Source organism: Nicotiana sylvestris, chromosome 10 (genome assembly GCF_000393655.2).
Source record: "Nicotiana sylvestris chromosome 10, ASM39365v2, whole genome shotgun sequence".
NCBI classification, from domain to species: Eukaryota; Viridiplantae; Streptophyta; class Magnoliopsida; order Solanales; family Solanaceae; genus Nicotiana; species Nicotiana sylvestris.
In genome coordinates this window covers 77,709,553-77,722,621 of record NC_091066.1, presented here as the reverse complement: position 1 = coordinate 77,722,621, position 13,069 = coordinate 77,709,553, and the positions used below count along the sequence as shown (strand labels likewise).

At 34.9% G+C, this 13,069-nt stretch overlaps 1 protein-coding gene across 1 annotated transcript; it reads left to right on the top strand.

Moving 5' to 3' along the window:
- Positions 1-7,122: 7,122 nt before the first annotated feature.
- Positions 7,123-11,458, top strand: LOC104249049 (L-ascorbate oxidase homolog). The gene is made up of 8 exons (XM_009805419.2): positions 7,123-7,515; positions 7,665-7,774; positions 9,080-9,350; positions 9,584-9,686; positions 9,829-10,174; positions 10,296-10,658; positions 10,770-10,848; positions 10,938-11,458. Exons 1-8 carry the CDS (start codon positions 7,324-7,326, stop codon positions 11,148-11,150), a joined length of 1,677 nt encoding a protein of 558 aa, XP_009803721.1. The 5' UTR covers positions 7,123-7,323; the 3' UTR covers positions 11,151-11,458.
- Positions 11,459-13,069: the final 1,611 nt, after the last annotated feature.

Below are 13,069 nucleotides of genomic sequence, written 5' to 3'. Positions count from 1 at the left end.
GTCATCATAATCTTTATCATAACCCTTATCTAAGATGTCTTCCCAAGCAACAACCATTGCTTTAGTTGATCCTTTGATATGTCTCTTCTTGGTATAAATTTGTCACTTCGTTCAACTCTCTCCTTTTTTCACTCAATATCCCACATAGGATAGTTCTTGATTATGTGATCAGTTTTTTCACATTTGCATAATACATCAATCACCTGCTTTTCAGTTGCTTTGGCTTTTCGTAGCTTCCACTTCTTGGAAAACCTTTTCCTCTCCGTAGGTGCTTCTTGAAGTATTTGGTGATCATTTTTATTTCATCATCTTCTAAATCAGAACCCTCAATTATTCTGAGTGTCAAAATCCTTTCCTTTTTGGGCACGTCTACCTTCATGGTTTGTCTCGTAAGCTCATAAGTTTTGAGATTTCCAATCAACTCATCCAAGGGAAGTGTATCAATGTACTTTGATTCTTGAATGGCAGTGATCTTGATTTTCCAAGTGACTGGTAGAACCCTAGTTAAGATTTTCTCAACCTTTTCTTCTTCAATGAGAATCCTTCCAAGAGAGCTTAATTTATTTGTCAAGGTAGTGAATCTTGTGTACAATTCCTGAATGGTTTCTCCATTTTTCATGGAAAAGTTTTCATATTGTGAAAACATCAAAGTTCCTCTTGATCTTTTTACTTGACTTGTTCATTCATGATCTATTTGCAGTGTGTCCCATATTTGTGTTGCAGTGGAACATACTTGAATTTTATTGTACTCGTCAGAACCAAGTCCACTAATAAGACATTTCTTGGCTTTAGCATTTTTTCCCACTACTTAAGATCCTAAAGATTGTAGTCAACTCTTATTTTTGGAACATCCTCACCTTGAGCATTCTTCTTTAGTGTTGATAGTGGTCCATCGGTGACTATGTCCCATAACTCATAATCTTTTGCTTGTAAGTGGTCTCTCATCTTCTCCTTCCACTATGAGTAGTACTGGTCATTGAAGAGTGGTGGCCTAGTAGTGGATTACCCTTCATAATTTTTTTTTAGTGCACTCATCTTGATCTTTTCCTAAGGTGTTGCCTCTTCAATGATAACCTGCTCTGATACCAATTGATGTTTTGTACTTCAATACCACACAAGAGGATGGTGATTTGTGTGGTACCTAATTTTCGTGTGCACTGGATTATGGAAGGATCTAGTTCTTCTATGCATTCCTTACACTACAATTGCGGAATAAGTAATGCATAAAGTAAAGAACACAAGTTTTTTTACGTGAAAAATACTCTATTCAAAAGGTAAAAAAACCACGACCTACTACCCAGTAGAATTTTTCCCAAATACATCACTAAACTCTGAGCCAAAAAAAAGTTTACAAACTTTTGCAAACCTAAGTATTAAACTCTAATCCTTGTAGCAATATATCATAGGTTGTTGCAACTACGTTAAGTTAACTCTAACTTGAAAAATACAACTCAAGTACCTATTACGATTTGTTTCTAAAGAAAGCTGAAAGGTACAAATCAAAAGCTCCTACTATAATTGAACTAGAGTTAAAAACAGACACATAGAACCTCAATCTCGTTCATGTAGCTTCATATTTGCACTCTTGAATCTCACATGAATTGCTCACAAAATACCTTTTTATTTTGCTCTCAATTCTTGCTTTACTTCAGTAAGTATCCGCCAGCTGTAAAACAGAACAAATTGATATTTATAGAGTTAGTAGGATTAGGATTAACTAGAGATTTGATACTTTACTCTTCCTTGGTGAAAGAGTTTTAGTTAACTTCAACTTCTAACTCTTTCCTTTTCTTGGATAGAGTTCTGTTCAACTGAGGAGTCCTGCTCCTTATCAAATAAGCAATCTTTTCGTTAAGGCATTATCAGAAATAATTACTTATATTTATCCTTGCACGTCGTAACCCGTGTACAGTGTCCATGAACCTGATTCATGCATGTGTTCCTTTGTTGATCATCAAAACCTATACCGCTTAGGTCAACAAATTTGATAGACTACGTTGATAGGTAAATAGGAATTCAAATTTAAATGTGCTATCTTACAAGTTTCTTCTACTCGGTGGAGGCTAAATGATATGTTTTCTAGCAAGGTCTTTTCCTACAATTTCACTTCCCTTTTAAGTTTTTTTTAAACCCCTCCCAAATTAGGAGGATCTATAGTTTTTTCACACTTCTCCTCCATGGTGACTCGAACTCAGGACCTAACAGTCGTTGGTGGAGGTGCTTTTACCAACTGAGCAAGCCTCACTTGTCACTTCCCTTTTAAGTTGCTTTTACTATGAAATTATTACAGTTGTACTAATTATACTCCAATTAATTTGACCTGGAACTTGGTTGACTATTCTCAGGCATCGGGATTTATAGACTGCTTGGCTAAGCTTATTTTTGGTCAAAAGTGTTTTTTTTTTTCCAAAAACATTTTTGGCCAAAAATTGAGGTGTTTGGCCAAGTTTTTTGAAAGAAAAAAGTGCTTTTGAGGAGAAGCAGAAGTAGTTTTGGAGAAACAGAAAAAAATAGCTTCTTTCCAAAAACACTTTTTTGAGAAACACTTTTGAGAAAAATACACTTAGAAGCAGTTTTTTAAAGCTTGGCCAAACACTAATTGCTACTCAGAAGTGCTTTTCAAATTAATTAACCAAAAACAAAATGTTTCTCACCAAAAGTACTTTTGAGAAAAATATTTTTTAAAAAAACATTTCTCAAAATAAGCTGATTTTTGCAGCTTGGCCAAACGGGTTATTAATTACATGTGTTGGGTGGTATACTTCCTGTCTGGATGCGCGTTCTATCTTGTCCGCAATAAAACAGAATTGACTATCAATTCCCAGTCATGAGATCTTGAAATGTAGTTCATTTACTTGACAGTAGCCTGCCATTTTGTTGCTTTGAATGATGGAGATTAACTTGTCAACTTTCATGTCTGATATTGAAAGCTCCTTTTTTATGCCAGATTTATCTTTGGTATTTACATTTCGTAATTTTGTGAACGCCCCTCGTACTACTTTTCTTTGGTCTAATTGAAAAGGCAAGTCCAGGAAACAAATCTTCGAATTTGCTAAGAATTGCAGATTCATATTTTAGAAGGATATAGATCAGAATTAAAATTCAGCACGTCTAGTTTCACAGGATATAAGCAACTTCCTTTGATGCAGGAACAGAATAACAGCAGCCCGTTTTCGCCCATAGCACTTTGGTCTAATAGTAATAGCGCAACGCATGTGGGTTAGATCATGTCACAGGTTCAAATCATGACCAGATAAAAGTATGGTATTTATGTGGAGAAGGGTAAAGTGGTAAATTAGGAATGAATTCATTATCCATCGAGTTTGGTACTTGGTACCGTTTGCACATTACCCTGCTGATTTTCTTTTTAGTTTACTGTCAAGCGGTTTAGATCTTTGGCTTTGGAGCAGTTAATGGGAAAAAGTCAATCTCGAGAACTATTTCCCTTTTTTTTATTTTTCTCTTTCTAATTTAAATATCAGCGCGAGCATGTGAATTTGGATAGTGATCATATGCCAGAATTAATAGATATCTGCCCAATAGCGCTATAACTATTTATAGAAGTCAAACAGTTAGTTTCTTTTATTACCATTACATTTCATGTATTTCCAAATATATTTAACGATTAACTTTTGCCACTTATATAGTACTATGTTTATGTAGTTTTTTTAGATTAATATGAATTTTAATATTTGAATTCATACTGAAATTAATTTTTGGAAGGGTGTAAGTAGTAAAATAATCAATCATTTGCAGACAACAGAAGCATAGTATCACTTTCCACTTCATTTTCATACGACGCGATGGCATTAAATTGCCCACAGATTGCGGCATGTTGGGCTGTACTACTTTCAACATTATATTCAATCAAAACTTGATAGCTGTGGCTTTAATGTGGACTACGATTTCTTCAATTTCCATGGCCTACTTGTTCTTTATTTTTTGGCTATGTCCTACTTATTGGCGTAACTGTAAAGCGAACATGTTTCAACTCTTTTTATTCTTTAGTTATTGTGGTAACCCTTATGGTTTTAGCTTGAAGCGCGTTAACATAATACTTTTTAAACTCATGATTTAGCAGTGTAGTAGTAGACCCGTGAATGTGGGGGGAACCAGAAGATCAAATTAAAGAGAGGAAAGGCGTGTACATCGGTGTGGTTTGCAGTGTTATTGAAGTGATTTCTGGCTCATCGATGTAAATGCAGCAAAGTCTACGTTCCAGATGGAATAATTAACAAATCATATGATGGTATCTGCAATTATGGCACATGCAATTGGGGATTTTCCGCCTTTGTAATTGAGAACCTTCTAGGATACTACCTTCCTAATTACCTCGAACGTTATTGTAAAATCAAAACGTTCTAGAAAATGATTACTTACATTTCAATAGAAGAAAATAATTCTATTTTATTTGCCTATCTTTTTAATTTTATCCATCTATTACGAGAAGGGTATATAACTATATATAAAAGAACATCGGTAATGAGCCATAAAATCGATCTCCCCAAACGTGTCATGTTGTTTCTCTTGCAATTAAAGAAACTTAGACACCCTTACTTATGCCTTCCCCATAATTAATTTGATGCATGTATTTATATCGCGAATTTCCTAATTTCTCAGTACGGAGTGCTTGTACCCAAGGGGCAAATTAAATCTGATGATCAATAGGTCACCACTTTTTAATTGCTATTTTATGAATTCTGGTGTTCATATAGACTTTCTCTCGACTCGTATCTTAATTAAGTGAACAAGTAAAGAACACGAAAAAAAAGGAGGGTGGGTGGGTGGGTTTGGGGGGGGGGGTGTTGTTTAACTCTATTCTTCCCCACCACTAGAAGAAAATTAAAGAAAACAAAGTGCCGCCTTTAATTTGAATTCATATTATTAACAAATTTCCCACTATGTATGCTAAAATTAGTGCTAATGTTGTGGATTATGATCCTCAGATCTCTTAGGTGATTTTGTTGGTTAAGGTATATCATAAAGTAAATGATTTTTTTTAATTTGGTCAAAATTAAAGTCTCCCCTATCCCTCGCCTCTCTTCCTATTAGTAAGACTTGAACTTAGTCCACTTGTCTTATAGCCCGTTTGGTCAAACTGCAAAAATCAGCTTATTTTGAAAAGTGTTTTTCTCAAAAGTATTTTTGATGAGAAACAGTTTGTGTTTGGCTAATTAGTTTGAAAAGCACTTGTGAGCAGCAATTAGTGTTTGGCCAAACTTTTAAAAACTGCTTCTAAGTATATTTTTCTCAAAAGTACTTGTCAAAAAAGTACTTTTGGAGAGAAACTATTTTTTTCTGCTTCTCCAAAACTGCTTCTGCTTCTCCTCAAAAGCATTTTTTTTTCCTTCCAAAAACTTGGCCAAACACCTCAATTTTTGGCCAAAAGTACTTTTGGCAAAAAAAAAAGCACTTTTGGCCAAAAAGAAGCTTGGCCAAACAACTATTATTATGGTAGCTAGCAAGGCTTAGCTTAAGCAAAAAATTTATGCAAAGAACGAGCAATATGATGTGCACTTCAAGTTCAAAATTTAGACTGTGATTATTTATTTTTTTTTAATATTTTATTTGGGGGTTTGGGTGAGAGGTTACGTAGGTTAATATTCAAATTTCAAAGTATAGACTTTTGTGTGTCATGTGCAGATAGATCTGCATTTTGCTGAATATGTAGAGAGACAAATCCGTTTCCACTTCCTCTTAGATATATCCTGCACGTGAATGGAATTATCAAATTCTTCTCAGGCTCTGATACTCTTACAGTACTAATTAACATATTATACACTGATATCAAATGCCATTAACTTTGAAACAAAAGCATATACCCCGTATAAAACACCTAATACAACTAAAGGAAGAAAGAGTACTATGGTCCATGCATTCTGTACTATATACTGTCTTATGTATATTTACTGTTATCCAAATTCCACGAGGATTATTAAAGTGCAACGAGACACTCTAAAATTGAATATTTGTCACCTTTCTGATCGGCACCTTGGATTAGTAGCTGGACTCCGAGGCATTACGGAACCATGGTTATCGCCTATTGACAATATAATTTCTTTTTGACACAAGCAAGTTGCTTACATACTAATTATATGTAACCATAAGTATTGATGGATAATATATAGCAGCACACATCACAATGAGAATGCAGATCACACAGTTGGACTAGCTTACGCATAGGGAAGACTTTCAAGAATACTCGAATTTTAAAATCCCAGTATTCATTCCTTCCTCAAACAAATTGGCTAGGATTTGATAATTGTTGAGTCAACTCTCTAAGCTTTGAAATTTGGGATTATAATTACCACCAATCACCAATCACAAATCACCAATTCATGACTAGTGCGCCAGAGATTCAGACCAAGCAGAAGAAAACAGCATTGCATGTGAGGAGACCACATGATCATTAGTACTCGTGGTTGAGCACCCACTATTCTTACTTAGTTACCGAGTCAAGATTTAGATGCTCGAGTATTGAGCTGAAAATCTGAATTCTAAAATACATATCCAAATTTATCTATATAAAACGTTAAAAATTATTGTTAACAAGTCCTCTTATTATCACTGAAAGATGTAGTATAATAGTAAAAATTTCTTCATCCTTAATCAATAGTCTCAAATTCTAATCATGAGAATAGAACTCTCTAGGGAATGCTTAAACTCTCTCGGGCTAGTGAATATTACTTTGGAAAAAAATACACTCACTATCCTTAAATTTTAAAAGTACTCCCTCCGGTTCACTTTAATTAATTTCTTGATCTTTTTTTTTTGGTCTACAACATTTAATTTTTTCAGATGTCAAGAAGGAATTATTTTATTTTTTTCAAAGTTGCCCTTAGAATAAAAAAACCTACGAGTATTTGTTATATTTTCAATAAACAAATTAAGGTTAATATGGGCAATTTAATTGTTATTTAATACTAAAAGATGGATTACTTAACATATGTGAAAACAAAAAAAAAACAATTAAAGTGGACAGGAGGAAGTACGTGATTTAGACTCTTTAGTAATGCCTCATATGGTGATTAATGTCTTTCTTGAACTTTAATCTTAATTATGGTATTAACACCTAATTTGAATAATCTTATATTTTTGTCTAGATCCGCTATGTATGCTTTCACCGACACCCCCATGGGCCAACTCCTTTTTCTTTATTCTTTTTGCTAGTTCTACTTCTCCATTTTAAAATTAAACTCCTGTCTCAAAATCTTTCCCTCCCTATTTTTACAGCTATGAGTAACTGAGGTCCACTTGCTCACAAGTTACTTAAATTTTACTAGTCTATACACCACTTATAAATATGACATTGTCTTCATCTTCATGTTCACTTTAATTCCCTTCTACTCCCAACTCATCAGAAAATCAAGAACAAGAAAAATGCCACTAAAACTAGCAGTAGCTGTGTTTTTAGTGGCACTATTAGTTGTGAATACAGTAGCAGAGAGTCCTTACAGATTCTATGAATTTAATGTTACTTATGGCACCATTTCTCCTCTTGGTGTTAAACAAAAGGTTGGTTTCTTTTTATCTTTTTGTTTTCAATAATGTGAAAAAGATTATTGTCCTTTTTTGGACCTTGTTTTCTTGGGTTTGTAAGTGATCATTTATCTTACAGTAATCTGTGTTTCTTTTTTTTTTCTTTTTCTTTTTTGTGTGTGTAGGGAATTCTGATCAATGGCCAATTCCCTGGTCCTGACATTTACTCTGTTACTAATGACAATGTTATCATCAACGTCTTCAACTACTTGGATGAGCCTTTTCTTATTTCATGGTAATTTACCTTTACAACCCCTTCCATATGCATACTTTTAAAAGTTTGACATTTAATTTATCTAGGCTCTATATCTTGGATATGTGTTCATTCATTTACCGGTCGAAAAATGTAAATACTGCATTATCTTGAGAAAACTAGTTGGACATGCATGTATAATGTCATGTTATATTGTTGAAAGAATTTATGGCGATTCATTAACTCTCCATTTCACAAAAATTGAAGTCCTTGCATTTGATCCTTGTGAATCCCTGCCCCTCTTCCCCTTTAACATGTTAAAACTAAATCATTTCCAAATATATATAAATTAAAAAAATTAAAATGAACCTATAAGAAAAGGTGTCGTATAACATGCAAAGAGAATGTAAAGTTTAAAGGCCACACATAATAAGTTTAGTGATTTTTTACAGCTGGTTTTAGGTCGCTTATCTAGCTTTTTTCTTTAACTAGCTTTGAGCTATCTTATTATTATACTGTAACCATAAGATTTATCAGTTTATTTGCAATTAATCCATAGGAAAACGATGTAACAGTGTTTTGATCCCAGGGTGTGTGGAAATTAGGCAATCAATACTATTTGAATTGTTTCTCTCAATATTTGAAAGTCACATGGTTTTTGTTTGAATGAATACTCAAATGTTTGAAACACTAGACTAGAGTAGGTAATCATGTGACAAACATGTGAAAGATAGTTTAGTCATTATGTACTTCTTCCTCTTGTGTCTTTGCATGTGAACTCAAATAACTGCACTAAAGAAAGATAGTGGTAATAATAATAATAATAATAATAATAATAATAATAATAATAATAATAATAATAATAATAATAATAGCACTAACAATGTACCTCGACATTTTTCCCCTCAATGGAAGTTAGAAAATGCGAAGTTTAAAAAAAAAAAAACTAAAGTTAATAGAAGCAACAGCGGCCAAAGGACGGCGAATGTAAGTTTTCCCGTTGTTTCATTTGTGAAAAAGCGTCAAATTTGGCCTTGATTCCTAATGGAGCTCTAACCTGAAAGTGATTTAAACTGTAGTCAATGTTGAAACATAAATATAAATCTTTTTTGTCGAACAATTTGGATACGTAAAGTCCACTCATTTACATTGAAGCTCCGTTATAAATAATGGCAAATACGATACAATTTACTAACAGTAAAGTCTAAAGACATGAATATCTGAAAAGTTTAACTCAATGCAAAGTTGGACCTTTTTCCTTCTTTTAATTTCTTGCATTTGTTTCTTATTTTTTCCTTCTCTAGGAAATATGATTGATAGTTTTTTGTGAAATATATATATATATAGGAATGGAATTCAAAACAGGAGAAACTCATTCCAAGACGGAGTATGGGGAACGACGTGCCCAATTCCACCAGGGAAGAATTTCACATACGTTTTGCAAGTGAAGGATCAAATAGGGAGCTTCTACTATTTTCCTTCTACTGCATTTCACAAAGCTGCAGGTGGTTTTGGAGGATTCAGGATCCTCAGCAGGCCTGGAATTCCTGTTCCTTTCCCTGAACCTGCTGGTGATTTCACCGTCCTTATTGGTGATTGGTACAAGAGCAATCACACGGTACTATATTTTATCCTCGCTAATAACTTAAGCTTTGTTTACTGACAGTATAAATGAATTTTACACGCTCAATGTGATTTGATTAACGAGACAAGCTAGATGCTTTACTGTGGAAAATCTTAATCGCTCGTCAATAATATTGAATGGAATGTATTAAAACCATGAGATTTGTATTTGTTTTGATGATCTGCTCTGATACTTACCGGTTACTATTTGAACTTCCATTTATGCAGTACTTGAAATCAATTCTTGACAGAAACCACAAGTTGCCTTTTGTTGATGGCATTCTTATCAATGGTCAAGGCCGTAATGGTGCTTCCTTCACAGTTGAGCAAGGTAAAACAATTGCAGGCGCTCGAATTTGAAGCCCAAGTCAATGCATTTCTTATTTGTATAACAGAGTTTGAAAAGAAAAATCATATTAAGATTCTTGACAGATAGCTTTCTCTGATGATCTAACAATGAGAATCTCTTACAGGGAAAACTTATAGACTGAGGATATGCAATGTTGGATTGGAACATTCACTCAACTTCCGAATCCAAGATCATAAAATGACATTGGTGGAAGTAGAGGGTACACACACAATGCAAGAGATTTATTCCTCCCTTGATGTTCATGTTGGACAATGCTACTCTGTCCTCTTCACAGCTGACCAAGCTCCTAAGGATTTCTACATTGTTGCTTCAAACCGTTTCTCGTCTATTCTTATTGATACCACTGCTGTACTTCACTACAGCAACTCTAACCAGCAAGTCTCCGGCTTCCCCCCTGGTGGTCCGACCATTGAAATTGGTTGGTCGCTTAACCAGGCTCGTTCTATCAGGTATCACATGCTTTCACCTCTTCGCTAGTTATATTTGCTCTTTGTCAACAATTTCATTTTTTGGGTTGAACATATCATACACTTCTAGCATGGTATTCATATTCATTTTTTTGTGTCTTAGGACCAACTTATCGGCTAGTGGACCAAGGCCAAATCCACAAGGATCATACCATTATGGTATGATCAACACAACTAGAACTATCAGACTTGCAAACTCTGCTGGACAAGTCAATGGAAAGCAGAGATATGCTGTCAACAGTGTGTCCTTTGTGCCAACTGATACTCCGCTCAAGCTTGTTGATTACTTCAAGATTGGAGGCTTTACTGTAGGAAACATACCTGACGCCCCACCCGGTGGAGGAATTCACCTCGATACATCTGTTTTGCAGACTGACTATAGGACATTCATTGAGATTGTATTCGAGAACAAGGAGGGGATCATGCAGAGTTGGCATCTTAATGGCTACGCTTTCTGGGTTGTAGGGTAAGCTGCTTATGAAGAGAAACAACACAAGATGTTTTTAATGTCATGACCTAAATGTTATGCACTTGTATTCTTTCTTAATTTTTACTTCTCTTGACATTCTTAATGCAGTATGGACGGAGGAAAATGGACTCCGGCTAGTAGGAACCAATACAATCTACGCGATGCAGTTTCACGAAGCACAACTCAGGTAAGATAGAAGGAAAACATATGATGTTACTTTGTTCCAACATTAATGAGAAAGAAAATTAACATGAGAAAATTTTTGGAAAAATGCAGGTGTATCCCAAGTCATGGACAGCAATATATATTGCATTGGACAATGTGGGACTGTGGAACCTTAGGTCCGAGTTTTGGGCTCGACAGTATCTTGGACAGCAGTTATACATGAATGTATACACAGAATCAACCTCTTTGCGAGATGTATATCCCATTCCAATTAACGCTCTTCTATGTGGCAAAGTGGCTGGCAGGCATAAAAGACCGCTTTAGGCTAAACTGCAAATCGTGAAATCATTCTGCTGCTATACTTTTTCATGCCATCAAGCTCAGGCAAAGTGAAAAAGAGAAGAATTTGACTTACATTTGATTCTTGTGTTATGTTATACACAGGCTCAGAGAGCAAAGTTAGGATAAAGTAATAGCTTATTACTGCCCCTATTAGTTTACCACAACTAGTTTGAATGACCTCAACTCAAGCTCCCATTCTTTCGTTGTTTCCACTAAACGTTGTTGTTCTGTTCTATCTTCATTGTTTTAGTTGTCTTGAATAACAATAAACGAATTGCTGTTTGTTTTCATATCTAGGAGCAGAAATTCATGTTTTTTCTGTTTACCCTTAAAACGGATTACAATTAAATTTGTACGTGGTTTTAAGGATACGTGGATAGATTCAACACAAATAATCAAAGATATTAGATAAACGAGTGAAAGGCAAAATGAATAATCAAACCATTTGTAATGTTATAGCCCAGCTTGAACTTGGGTTGGACAATAGTTTTGCCCTCGATCGAACCCTCGGTTCGGAGCCAATAGAGAATGAATAACAAAGAGTAAAATAATAGTATTGCTATAGCTATAGAGAGCAATAAAAATGAAATTATATTGCCTTGGTTTGCGTGTTACAATGTGTTCTATTAAATAAGAAGCTTCCCCTTTATATTGTAGGAGAATTTCATGCCTCGTATAATTCTAAAAAAGGTAAAAATCTTCCTTTCTCGTTAATTACTGATCTGTTACCGAGATCGAGCGAGATCTACGCCATGATATCCGGTCGAATGCGGATATCACGGCCCACTGTTAGTCGTGTACAGTCGTTTGCCATGTTTTCTGAGGTCTTGGAGCTCGTTCTGGGTTCGGGGAGTGTTGTCTTATCGGGTCCGATGGTAAGAACTCCCTTCGGGCCTTGATACAAAGAGTTTCCGACTTCGATTTCGATCTCATATATTCATACTCTTACTTTGTTTGATCCTCCGAGAAATCGGGGTGTGCGTTAATCCCGATTTCACCCATATACAGATAGTATTGGCCCAAGTAAATGTGAAGTTTTGAAGACTGGCAAAAGAACTCAGACATGGACCAGGTCCATCTTGTGAAGCACAGTCGTGATCAATCCAAACATGTGAGATGCACGTGAAGGAGATAAATCTAACTTATCAGAAGTAATATCTCTTGATCATGATCGAAAAGGTTGCATATTGGATAAGGAAAAAGACTCCTTACAATATATTGAATAAAGAGAAAGACTCCTTACACAAAGAGAACACAGTTTAGGAAAATGATAGAGTTAGAGTATGAGATCAACTAGAACTCTTCCACCATGGAAGAGTAGCATCTGTATCTTAGTAAATCTCTAATTACTAACTCCTTAAATATCAGCGGTGTTCTCTTTTATAGGTAATGCACATAAGCAGAAGTAAAACGTGAATTGAGAGCAAAATAGCAAGGCAATTTTGCAAGCAATTTATGTGTGATTCACACGTGCAATCCTGAAGCTATTTGAACCAGATAGAAGAACCAGCTCCAAGTGTCTATCTTTTACTTTAGTTCAATTGTAGTAGGTGATTTTACACTGTACCTTTCAGATTTTATAGAAGCAATTGTATTAGGTACTTAGAGTTTTCAAGTTAGAGTTAACTTGAAGTTGTCACAACAGTTGAGGCTGTGTGCCACAACGGGATTAGAGTTAATCCTAGGTTTACAAAAGAGTTTTTGTAAATGCAGTTTTTGGCTCAGTGATTTTAGTGGAGAGTTTGGGAAAATCCTACTGGAAGGTAGGTCGTAGTTTTTTCACCTTTTGAGCCAGGTATTTTCCATGTAAAAATCTTTGTGTTCTTTATTTTATGTACTTATTATTCTACAACAGTAGTAGTTAGAACACATAGAAGAACCGGGTCCTTCTATAATGAAGT